Source organism: Rhipicephalus microplus, unplaced genomic scaffold (assembly GCF_043290135.1).
Source record: "Rhipicephalus microplus isolate Deutch F79 unplaced genomic scaffold, USDA_Rmic scaffold_67, whole genome shotgun sequence".
In the NCBI taxonomy this organism is placed as follows: Eukaryota; Metazoa; Arthropoda; class Arachnida; order Ixodida; family Ixodidae; genus Rhipicephalus; species Rhipicephalus microplus.
In genome coordinates, this window is record NW_027464640.1 from 928,681 (window position 1) to 942,097 (window position 13,417).

Genomic DNA, 13,417 nt, shown 5'->3' on the forward strand with positions numbered 1-13,417 from the left:
ATAACTACCAATATGGATAGGATAGTTAAAATAGCGGAGGAGTTTCACAGAGATCTGTACAGTAGCCGAGACAACCACGACCTTAATACTATAAGAACTAGCAGTAACCCAGATGACACCCCACCAGTAATGATAGAAGTCAGCAAAGCTTTGGAGAGCATGCAAAGAGCCAAAACTGCTGGTGAGGATCAGGTAACATCAGATCTGCTGAAAGATGGAGGACAGATTGTGTTGGAAAAACTAGCCACCCTGTTTATGAGGTGTCTCCTGACGGGAAGGGTACCAGAGTCTTGGAAGAACGCTAACATCATCTTAATACATAAGAAAGGAGATGACAAGGACTTGAAGAATTACAGGCCAATCAGCTTGCTCTCTGTAGTGTACAAGCTATTTACAAAGGTAATTGCTAACAGAGTAAAGAAAACATTAGAATTCAATCAACCAAAGGAACAAGCAGGATTTTGAACAGGCTACTCAACAATTGACCACATTCATACTATCAATCAGGTAATAGAGAAATGCTCAGAGTATAACCAACCACTATACATAGCCTTCATAGATTACGAGAAGGCATTTGATTCAGTAGAAATATCAGCCGTCATGCAGACACTGCGGAATCAGGGCGTAGATGAAGTATATATAAACATCCTGGAAGAAATCTACAGGGGATCAACTGCTACCATAGTGCTTCATAAATAAAGCAACAGAATACCAATCAAGAAGGGTGTAAGGCAGGGGGACACAATCTCCCCAATGCTATTTACCGCGTGCTTACAGGAGGTTTTTAGAAGCCTAAAATGGGAACAGTTAGGGATAAGAGTTAATGGAGAATACCTTAGTAACCTGCGCTTCGCCGATGACATTGCATTGCTGAGTAACTCAGGGGACGAATTGCAACTCATGATTATGGAGTTACACAAGGAGAGCAGAAAGGTGGGTCTTAAAATTAATCTGCAGAAAACTAAAGTAATGTACAACAATCTCGGAAGAGAACAGCGCTTCGAGATAGGTAATAGTGCACTTCAAGACTATGTCTTATTAGGACAGGTAATGACCGCGGAGCCGAACCACGAGATTGAAGTAACCAGAAGAATAAGAATGGGGTGGAGCACATTCGGCAAGCTCTCTCAAATTATGACAGGTAGATTGCCATTATCCCTTAAGAGGAAGGTATATAACAGCTGTATCTTGCCGGTACTTAGCTACGGAGCAGAAACCTGGAGACTTACAAAGAGGGTTCAGCTTAAATTGAGGACGACGCAGCGAGCAATGGAAAAAAAAATGGCAGGTGTAACCTTAAGAGACAAGAAGAGAGCAGAGTGGATTAGGGGACAAACGGGGGTCAAGGATATAATAGTTGAAATAAAGAAGAGGAAATGGACATGGGCCGGGCATGTAGCGCGTAGCCAGGATAACCGCTGGTCATTAAGAGTAACTAACTGGATTCCCAGAGAAGGAAAGCAGGTTAGGGGGAGACGGAAAGTTAGGTGGGCAGATGAAATTAAGAAGTTTGCGGGTATAAATTGGCTGCAGCAAGCACAGGACCGGGTTATCTGGCGGAACATGGGAGAGGCCTTTGTCCTGCAGTGGACGTAGCCAGGCTGATGATGATGATGATGATAGCCTAGCATATATTTAAAATCAATCCTGAAGTGTGCATCGTGCAGCTGCATGAAATTCCTCGTCTCATGACATTGGCAACAGATTCTTTGTAACGTAAACAACCAACAACCACCTGCAGCATGAATTTATGTTGGCTGCTATTTTTTTTGCAAGCACTCTTTCTTAGCAGACTTTCTCAGCAGAAAGAGGGAGTCCCTTCTTGCACTGTAGTACTACAAAGACTGGCATCCTTGCTTTGGCAATGCATATTTGTGGGTTACGCTCACTGTTTACAGCATCCTAGTATAGGAACGCCCACGGTGCCTTCATTGAAAAAATTTGTCAACTGGAACTGGATGCTGACGTGCAAGTGGTTTTGTGTTGCTATGTAGCAAGCTATGTTTACACGGAAACCACTCTGGGTCCAGCATCACTCGGTGCCCTCTTCAACTGAAACTACATCTGCGCACTGTAAAAACGTCTCGGCATAAAGAACTCAAGCAAACAAGGTTTCTAGCTGGCTCATTAGCTACTTATTGCAACAAAAAGAACAGGATATAAAATTTTTGTGTCAGTGCTTCTTTAATATACTAATAGCAATGCTTATTTTTTATCCTTCTGCCGGGCAAGTATCTCATGATGTAACGTCTGGGATGTCTAACGTTGATTGTTTTCTGAGAATGAAATGTTGATGGAAGTTATCCTTTTTTCTTTTTTTTTGCCCCTGGATACTGTGCCTGGTTTCTGACTTCAAGCAGCAATGTTAAAAGGAATGTGTTGATCTTGTTTGCTTTCCTGGCACACCTTGATTCAACCCTGAAGCGTCTTATGATAAGACATGAATGTGAACAAATGCTGAAAGCACTTGTAGCGGTTACCTCCAGCACGAAAATACAATCATTATATGATCTCATGTGCGGCAAAAGCACATACGTTATATGTTGACATTGGTCGGGAACACTTTATAATTGTTTGCTTCATTGCACCCTTGTTCTTTTAATATGGCTCCTTCAAGTTCCTTTTACAGAATTGAGTGGTGAAGGTGCTGGGCAAAGTGGGTTTATGTATTTCAAGGGGCTGGATGGAAAGCTTGTGCCATAAACCACATCATCCTTCTCATGTTGGCAGCACCATTTCTGTTGTCACTGCTGCTGCTTTGCCAGCTTTGATACATTGCAACAATAGCACTGAGGTTCATTTGCATCCAAGCTGTTGTACACAAGATCTAATCAATGATCACACATTCTCAGGGGAAAAAATTTGAGCTATACTACGCCAAAGCCACTTTCTGCGAGTTCATTAGCTTGCTCACTTGCACATTACACATCAACACTGATCTTATGTCAGGCTCACTATATGCACCACACCTATGAGACATGCAATTTTGCTGCACACACACACACTGTGGCTTGCATTTTCTTTGCTGAAGTGGTGTCGTTCTAGCTCGACATGTGCTCTACATGCAGTGTGGCTTGCGATTTCTTCACTGAAGTGGCGTCGTTCTAGCTGTACATATGCTTTGTCTGAGATTTGTGGTTTGTACAACACATTTAAAATGCACGCGAACACAAATTTGCCAGCAGAAAGGGTTTGAGGAACTCTCATACTGTGAAGGGAAGTTAAACATGATGTTGAGTTGACTGAACAGCACCATTGAGTCCTAGGCTCTTCTTCACTTTATTTATTAGTTTTTTTAATTCTTGTTGTAATACTGCTGCTGTTTGATGTGTTGACAGAACCGACTAGATCTTTCATAAACACATAGATACGTAGTGCACTTTGTTCTGACTCGTGTCACATTTCTTGCTACAAATCTTGTTCCTCAACTTGAATTGAGGATGGTGCAGTTAGCCATGGAAAAAAAAATGATAGTTGTAAAAAGAGAGCATAGTAAGTCAGAGAAAAAATGGGTGGTAAGGACATCTTAGTCGAAATCAAGAAGAAAGGCAAGGCATGTAGCGAGAATGCTAGGTGATTGCTGGTCATTAAGGGTAGCATACTGAATTCCAAAAGAAAGAAAGCATGTGATGGGATGGCAGCGGTTTGGTGGGCAGATGAGATTAAGAAATTGGTGGGGATAACATGGCCACTTCAAGCGGTTAATTAGTGAAACATGTAAGTGAAACACTTGTAGCAGGTGAAGTCAGGCTGCTGATGATGATAATGATTATCTTGTTCCTCATCCAGGGCACAGTCACTCAGCTGCAGGCCATGACTGGTTGGTGTGGCAACAGTGTGCTGTACTTTGGGGACCAGATTTACAGCGACCTCGCTGACCTGACGCTCAATTATGGTTGGAGAACAGGAGCCATCATATGGGAGCTGGCAGTAAGTGTCTGCTGTCACATTAATGTTGCCGCTCTCACTGACAACTATTTAGTTTGAAAGCGAGAAACGGTGGTCTACTCATGCGGAGCGCGGCACCACTTGAGAAATCGATACAAATTGTCACAGGTATAGTATATTTTTTTTCACTGTGCTAAAGACGGTACTATAACAAATTTTTCATTGTATGAATGCTCTTGCACTTTACAAGAATCTTCAGAACCGATTTCCCATCTTATTTAAATTTACGACATTGCCATTTCTCACAAATTTAAAAATTATAAGCAGCTGATTGTACTGCAAAAAGGAGTCCTACGGGAATTCGAGGGTTATCATAGACCTTTACAGAACTTAAGAACGCAGCCTGTTTTTATGTACTATTACAATGTACAATTACGATGTACTATTACAAGTTAATGCAACATATCAAACAAAACGGGACAATTTACATCACGGACACACCCACCAACCACGCAACAACTTTCAGCAACACTACATATTTGAGAACACCAAAAATAAGAATGAATTACGGGAAACAGTTGCAAAGTTTCCAAGCACCTTCACTACTCGATAGAATACACGAATTTCACAACGAAGTTATGGAAGTGTCAAATGAATCATTAAAAACACTGCTCATTTCACACAATATTGAGTTTGTTTGACAAAGCTACTGTGTGTATTTTCAACTTCCATGTCTTCATTGCAAATTCAAGTTGTTGACTAGGGTAAAATGACCTATCAGTGTATTATGTAGCATTTTTTTGTACACATGTAGTTTTATTTTTGTGACTATTCAGTTGAATATGTATGTACAGTATATATTATATTGGCTTGTGCTGCTATGTACGGCCTGCATGCTGAACTGTTGTAGGAGCAGAAGCCTTTGTCAGACCACATAGCCTTTAGCTTCTGCTTCCTTTCTGTTGTAAACAGAAGAAATAAAGTCAATTAAATTCAAATAGTACATTTAAATAGTACTGTTCAAACTTCACACATTTAAATGGTACATAACTGATAAAAATGCTTCTCCCATGAGTTTTCTTGTTCTGTTCTATACAGATATCCTTGTACGTATGTATTTTTCACAGCGGACATTGTAACAAAATTTTGACTAGTTAAAATGAAATGCGAATTTGTGGACATTTTCTTGGAATAACTTGCCAGAGAGAATGTCACAGTGATGGGGCCAGGACAGTTATTTTTTTCTACTGAACATGGCCTTAAAACACAAACACTAAAGCAGGAACTTGCTAGGCAAGAACATGCTCATGTTCTATTTTATTTTTGTTCTGTAGAACGAAATTAAAATCTTGAACTCTGAAGAATTTAGACACACTGTCAGCTGGCTTCAGTCTCTGCAGCACTTGATTGAAGAGATGCAGGTAAGTTTCCACCAGTGTCTTAAACAGTCTGTATCGGTTGTGTATACAGACAAAGCAAGTCTGAGGCTTTCCTGCTGATGAAGTTTTGCACTCAGGCTATTTTTCTTTCATATTTGCAAGGTGTTTCAGCGCGCGAACAAAGGAAAAAAGGACAGGGTAGACAGAAAGAGCGCTCTTTCTGTCTACCCTGTCCTTTTTTCCTTTGTTCGCGCGCTGAAACACCTTGCAAATATGAATACGCACCAACTAGCCCAAGCTTCCACTCTATTTTTCTTTGTTTTGTAGAGGAGGTGTTGCACGAAGTTTGCTTTAGAGATATTTTTTGTGATTTATATTTTAAGCAACAGCAGTGCATTATTATATTCAAATTGTTGCACTTAGCACAGCAAAGGCATCAGTTGTCAGAAAAAAGTTATGCAGAAGTGAGAACTCTGGCTTATAAAGTAGTCCCGACCAGAGAATAACTTACGCACTGTTGAAGCTTCAAAGCAAGCTGTGTTACTTAAACCAGATCTACAGTGTATCGTGCTAGCTACCTTTTTGCATCCAGGAAATCTGATATAGTGGTCATGTGCTGTCATGTGTCAGTCACTATCAGTTGCACGCGTCAATGTAGTAATTGTGGGCCATACTGTCACCATGTGAACAAAATGTATGGACACATTGCTACACTGGTTGTTTGTGCTTTCCTTCACATTAGGTATGCCTGCTCTCTTGCTGCGACTTCTTTTGTAGCATTTAGCTTCAACAGAATTGAAAGTTGGGCTAGTTGGATATGCAGTAACAATAGTTATACCAAACATTTAGCTTCATTCCAATTTCTCATCAAACTAGACTTTAACTGCAGGCACACACGCCCTGCCCGAAATCAGTGCTGTCACGTGTTATGATGCGATGAATCATTGTGGAGGGTAAACGTGTAAACCAAGAACAACAGCTTGGATAGGTGGAATAAACATTCGCGTACTAGTTGAACATGCCTGATGTCTGGATGCACGCAGGCAGTCACGAACACGTCTCACTCAGTGACCTCGAACATTCGCCTGCACATTGCTGTGGTGATGTATAGTGAGTGAAGAAGTGAATACATCAAGTTGCTTCTCACTTTTTTTGAGGTTATTTGAAACGAACTCAGACCTAAGAAAACTGGAATATCTGCCTTTCTTCGCATTATATTAGAAACGTTACAACGCACGCAGGTGGGAGCAATGTGAAGGTAAAAAAAGGCACAGCACTTAACTTTCTATTTTTCACGCTTTCTTTACTTTGTCCCGAACTGCGTGGGCTGAACCACTTCTAAGCTGCAGTACCAACTAACCCACTATGCCATCCTCGTGAACCTCTGTGTGAGTTCCAAGCAGCCTGCTCTCGCTGTAACTCTGCAACGCAGGGCAAATGTGGGTTCCATGAGCCCACATTCTAGGTATGCAGAAGCTCTCCGAGTTGACACTTCCAAACTCCTCTGGTCATGGGTAGAACACCTGTTAGCTTGCTCATCAACCGTGCTCAGCTTGATAAAATGGTGATGGTGTGTATGGCCACTGCATCCTGCTAACGAAAGCATGCCTAATATTTATCATGTATACCACATGCCTATTGCCTCCAATTTTCACTGTGTTGTGGGGAAGTTAGTCATCGTGCCTAAAGACATCGTCAACATTGGGTGTGTTGTTAATTGGTCATGGGAGATGTTAATGCATGTTGCAGTCTCATCTTGCGATAACGTTTTCCTCATCTCATGTGGTACTCCTTTGTTATGTCTATATACATTTCAGGAATGTGTTTGTTTTACACTGACATTGCTTTGATATCTTTTAGGTTTCGTCAAAATATTTTAATAATCATTATATACATATTTGTTACCACAGAGAGGTTTGACATCGTATAGTAAAAAAGAGAGGCAACAAATATTACGTCTGCATTTTGCAAAAGGTGAAAGGTGAAATTCTGTTCAGTTGAAGCTTGATTTACCAAAACCCAATTTTACAGGTACCCTGACTGAACAAACAAATTCAGATTCTTCCCTCTGCAGTTGCCCCGTAGTCTATTTTGCTTCCTGATTTCATGAAATAATTTGCGGGTACCTTCAATTTTATAAAATCAAGTTTTAACTGTATAAGACAAATATCGCCATACCTTAGCATAGCAAGTATAGCAAAAGACAGCACTCCAATCTTCTGCTTTGGTGATGTGGGTGACAGGGGGAGCTCACATTAAAAAGCCTAAGGCTGGTGTCACATTAGAGCCGACGCTTTTCGGTGAATCTTCTGTTAGGGTCTGTGTTATGTAATGCTCTTTTGTCCCATTACACAAGTGTAACTGCTTTTGTGATTAAATTCAGGACCATGAGGACATTGAGGACTTCATCGAACAACTCCTGCAGGAGCGTGATCAGCTAAGGTAAGCAGATTTTACAGTGTCTTGCAAGTCTTATGCAGTAAGAGCTGGTTAATTTGAACTCTGTTTATTCAAACTGGTTGCTAATTAGAATTGGCACTGTGGTCCCAACACAGCTGTGTGTATTTATTTCTTTGGGGGAAAACTCCCATAATTAGAAAGCATCGGTATTCATAACCATTAATTTGAACTGAAAACTTTTCATCTTCATTGTTTCCCATGTACTAGACCCAGAATAATCACAGTATGTTGGAAAACCAAACCAAACTAGATTTACTAGAGCTACAAATGAACGAAACAGCAGAATTTCTCAGCAGAGGAGAATTAGAACGTTGTGCTGGGGCGCGTGGACAAACTACAAACAACGTCTTATAAAGTCGAGATGAAAGAAGCTTGAGCAAATGCAAAATACTGATTAGTTACTTTTTATTTTGATTGCATTAACTCTGCCATGAAAATAATCACGTTTTGCAGCATAAATAAGGACTTCCCGCTCTCACGAATGCATGTCGATGCTTGTTTCTCTTGTGTTACTGGCTGATTCATTAATTTTATTTGCTCTTAGAGCTCTATAAACTTAACTGAAGAAATCACCTGTGACAAACATGTAGTAATAAAACGAGTCCAGAGGTGGCTTCTTTCCGTTCCGCTCATGCAGCATAGTGCAATGTCCATTAATTTTAGGGCTTTACCACCATTTCAAACTCTATTTAATTCAAACAATATTATAGCCCCCTTAGAGTTCATATTAAAGAATCTTTACCCTATTTAGTTTCACTAAGAAATATTCGGGAATACAATCTTGAAGGAAGCTAGTCAGATTTTTTCCAATCAAGCAAAATCTCAGTGTGACATCTTGTGCTAGCAGAAGGAAAAAATGTTGAAGCATCCATGAGTTCTTCCAGGAGCCACAACTAGCCACCTAACTTCAATGCTACAGCCCTAAGTGAAAACCTGTAGTGTCATCGTTAACCTTTCAATAGAAATACACAGCCTGTAGTTTAATTACACCGAGCCAATTGAAAAACTGCGTTTTTATGATTACATGTCTCTCTTTTTTTCTTCTTCTTTCTCCCGCATGTTATTAAAACAGGAAAACCACCAAGTCTCTCTTCAATGCCAACTTCGGGAGCATTTTCCGCACGCATCACAACCCAACCTACTTCTCCCGACGTCTATTCCGCTACTCGGACATCTACATGTCACATGTCACCAACCTGCTCAACTACTCCTTGCGGCACACCTTCTACCCGCGTCGTGGAGCACTCCCCCATGAGTGCCACACACCCCACAGCTAAGTTCCTTGTCTTATTTGTGTCGTGTGGTGCAGCAGTGTCTAGCTCAGTTCACTCAACACTGGCTGCATTTTCATTGGGGACTCCCTTGCATTCAACACAGTTAATTCTGTGCAGTTTACTTCTCTTTACTCTGATGGGCAGAACATCAAGGCCAAATTATAGAGCAGGTGAAGCTTTCTGACCTGTAGAATCAAAGTATGTAAATGTACAAAGCAAGGATTGCATATAAACAAAGCGAACATGCCTTAACTTTGTGGCAGTAGTTGAACGAAGGAAGTGTATTCATTAGGTAAAAAAGAGAGGGATGTAGCAGACGTGCACAAAAACAATGCTCGTGAGGATATCGCTCATGTTAGTGCTGTGGCAGAAAAGGTAAAAGATTCAAGAAAAGAAGTGCTCCGCTTTTGGTGATTTCCAGTAGCACTGTGGCTTTTGTATGTGATTTTCTTGCATACACATTGTATGTTAATCAATAAGATAGCACATCATCATTATAAGAAGTGCATTTTCATCCTCAGAGAATAGCTGTGCTGCTGTCGCCAGTTATGGCCTCAATATGTTGTGTTATCTGGTTCTTGGGAGAACCGAAATAACAACTGTTGCTGACTTTATTAGCATGGAAATTATCGATGGTTAGACTGTAAGGAAAATTGTATTTAGCTTTTTCTCAAGTGGAGTGTCATGCTAATCATAAAGGAACATAGCATTGCCAATGATGTCTGTTTTTCTGGCAGTTAAATGTAAATAGGAGGCTCCCTTAGTATGTGTGTGAGACAGGCTTTGCTACAAAATTGTCGCCTTGGCATGCTGTATCTTTAAAGCAAGATGTACAAAAGTTAAAGCCGTGTTGATTTTGCAAGATCACTCGTAGAACAGCCTGTTCTAGTCTCTTGTTATTGTGAGCTTGGTGCCACGCATAGTGCCATATGTTAGACCTTTCACAAGAGTCTTCAAGTTTATTACTGATATAACACAGCCATAGTACAATTTTAATGTAGTTCTAGTGTGTTATTAACTTCCTGTTGGGTTATCAGCGGGCCGAGAGGCAGTGTCAAAGGCAGCTGGTATGTAGCCTGCTCGAGAGAATCGCAGTGTTGGTGAAACTGCGGATTTTGTTCTTCTCGATGTTTGCGATATTATTTGTGCGGTCGATGTTGCATGATCACGTAATGCTTACCTAAACAAGGCACTCGGGGAAGTTTTAAGGTGAAAGATAAGAGAACATTTTGCAACTATAGCATAATACTTGCTCCTATTGTGAAGCATGCTTTAATTAGCAATACAGAAAACCAATCGAATGCTCCTTATGCCATTCAGCAACAGTACCCTTACAGCCAGCACCGAAGAACGGACCGCCACTGCTGTCGTGATAGTACTTTGTACACGTGATCGCTTCTTCTCCTCGTTCGATTGACGGCTCTCTAGCCAGCCTGGTTATGTTATCTTAAGCTAGGTAGCGTCATGAAACCACCCAAAACGACGTCAACTAGCGAGATAGTGTCGTTTTGTTGCAAGTACAAAACTAGACGCACCCGTAAACTCTCAGAACGCAGGATTGTGAATGCACTGACCACACAGTCATTACGTATATACCGTTCAATTATTCAAGAAGGTGGTCGTTAAGGGACCGTTTTTCATGGCGCCGTCACGTGGTGATAACTTTCCTTGTATGCGATGTCGTTACCATTCGTGTGCGATTGATTAAAAGGAAGTTTTGTTTTTGACAAGGAAATAGTGTAGGCCTGATGTTCTCCCAATTGCACGATAAACGTGAGCTACCACGGCGGCTATCCCCACAGCCACTTTATTGGGTATATATGTGAATTCAAACGTAGGACGCCATCTGTAGCCATGGCGGCGAGTGTGGTACACTCTTCATGAGCCTGTGTGGCGTCACATAGCACGTGAATTGGGCGACTATAGCATAATACTTGTTCCTATTGTGAAGCATGCTTTAATTAACAATACAGAAAAACAATCGAATGATCCTTATGCGATTCGGGTGCCCTGATCACTTTATTTCTCCTTTTCTGTCCATTTATTGCACTAACATCATGATTCTTATATACTTTGATCGTGTTGTCGAATGGTGGAGAACAGGCTCAGGGATCAGGAGTGAATCACCCGTGGAGGAATAGTATTACTTCAATCGTGATTCTTTATTTGCTTGATAGATGTGTTTGTTGCTTACTTTGCCAATGGTTGTGTGCATTGTCTTCTGTGAGCTCAAGCAAGTGCATTACAATGTCTTGCTCTGTTTTATCGCTCATGCTCTTAGCACGATGCATGTCCATTGAATTAGCCATTCATAGCCGTTACGGAAGGCAGGTTGTGGCGAATACTCTTAATGGTGAAATGTTCAAAGGCCTACACCATTGTTACCAGTTCATGCCTTTTTTCAGCACTGTCAGCAGAGATGGGTAAATTGAGGTAAGCAGATGCTACCAGTGGAGGTGAATTTAATGCACTGGTGAGTAAATGCACGGTGAGTGAACATGCACTGATTAGATGAGAAAGAAAAAATATATGACCGAGGGTGTGTCTACGTCTTGTGACGCATGAACTTGCTGCTTGCAGAAATATTTTACCAATTCTTCTTCAGTTCATCATGGTAAAGCTGTTTAGAGTTTTTGTGCCATTGAATGGAAAAGACAAATGCGGTTCAGTGCATATGAGCTGCAGTCTTTTCGTTTTGTTGTAATTAGATGTGAATGCTATTTCTTAAAGCTAAGAGATAAGGTTAATATGGCTTTCAAATTATATGTTCGCCCTTTTTTTGTAATTTTTATGAACCTATATTGTATTGTGCATGCTTATTGTACAGCTTTTTTAGGGTAAGTTTTTTTTGGTTTGTTGTTGTTGCATATATATACATAGCATTTTTGCAAGTACATTTCTACGAATATAATCTCGTTCATTTTTTTTCCTTTTGTTTGAGAAGCTGCCGAGTTTCATTGTTATTTTTTCTTTCTTTTTCTTTTTTTTACTGCTTTTTCACTGTAAAACTGGCAGTCTTTCTTTACTAAAACAACTACAAGAAGCTGCTTTGCTATAATGCTGTAAAATGTAGAGTAGAACAGGTAATTTTGTAGCCATGTAGCAGTTTGGCACCTTCATTCAGGGTGATTGCTTACACATCTTGCTTTGCTTGCTGCTCGAACTGTTTTAGCAGTTTGTTTTTTGTCCTTGCACATTATTTCGCCCTTTTGATCTCCTTTTGGAGTGGAGGCACAAGTTTAGCTTTGCTTTTGCTAGTTGCATCGGCAGCTGAGTTAGTATGGTTGTCCAAACTAATAATTCATTGTGCTAGACTTCAGTGATGCTGTAAAGAGTTTAGTATAAGAAGGAAAAGGCAACATAGCCGGTGAAGGTGTGTTTTTGCACATTACCTGCTGCAGCACATGCACTGTTCCGGTCTGTGGCCTGTTCCTTCTTGTTGCCGCGGTGTATCGACTTTTGCCAAGTGCTGGGGTATGCAAGCACTGCAGGGCTTTCACTGTACAGACTTGGTTCAGTTCTGCATATGTTGAAATCTATGTTTTTGGTGCATGTTTTTGTGTACTGCCTTGTGCCCGATGACATATACTGGACCTTTAGGTAACTCATCAGTCGTATAAGATTATTATTGTAGTCCCAGTGGGCACATTGTGCAGCATAGTATTTGTGCTATCAACTTACATAAAACGGTATTTCTAGCTGAAGAGATTGCACGATCTCTTTGAGCGTAGTTACTTGGAGGGGCTGCTTCGACTAGATAAAGGTGATACAGTTAAAGGTGATACAGTTCAGATAAGGAGCACTGCACCACAAGGGAGATTCAGCATTCTTTATGCCGGTAAATTAATTATTGCATTGCCGGCTATTATGTTTGTTGGCTTGGTTTATCGTCGGAATATATGCTGCATCATTTGGCTTCATTCTGGTGCAGTTAACTCATGTACTGTGGTTAACCTTATAAGTATTTGTGCATAGTCAACATTGTATACCTGGTGCTGTTTGTTTTGTTCGTTAAAATCACCTTTTTTTGTGCCACTCGTTTCCTTGAGCTTATTGACATTAATTTTGGTAGTGACACGTCGATTTGTTGCAGAAATTCTTTTTTTTGTGAGCAATGAAATGTTACGGTTCTGTGAAATAAAATTTCTATCTCGTATCTATGAGCAAAAAAAGTTTATATATTTTCTGGTTGATACTGTGTCATTAAGGTTTATCTTGTTCCCATTGTGCTGGTATAGACATACTTTCCTTAAGGTATGTAGACGTACAGAAAGTTTTCCGAGGTATCCTGTTAGATGACTTAGTGTGCCTAGCGAGCGAATGTGCCTATCTAATATGTTCATTGTCTCGATGTAGCTTCCTGATGAAAGTGATGTTTTGCAAGTAATTGTGAATAAACAGTGGTTAATACTGTGA

The 13,417-nt window shown here is 40.5% G+C and overlaps 1 protein-coding gene across 2 annotated transcripts in view; it reads left to right on the forward strand.

Moving 5' to 3' along the window:
- Positions 1-13,417, forward strand: part of LOC119178709 (5' nucleotidase C) — a 226,198-nt gene extending 212,781 nt beyond the window's left edge. For both annotated transcript variants that reach the window (XM_075885087.1, XM_037429941.2), the window contains exons 11-14: positions 3,790-3,930; positions 5,223-5,309; positions 7,651-7,709; positions 8,800-13,417. In XM_075885087.1, the coding sequence (XP_075741202.1) occupies positions 3,790-3,930; positions 5,223-5,309; positions 7,651-7,709; positions 8,800-9,004 (492 nt within the window). In that variant the 3' untranslated portion in view covers positions 9,005-13,417. The remainder of the gene's footprint in view (positions 1-3,789; positions 3,931-5,222; positions 5,310-7,650; positions 7,710-8,799) is intronic.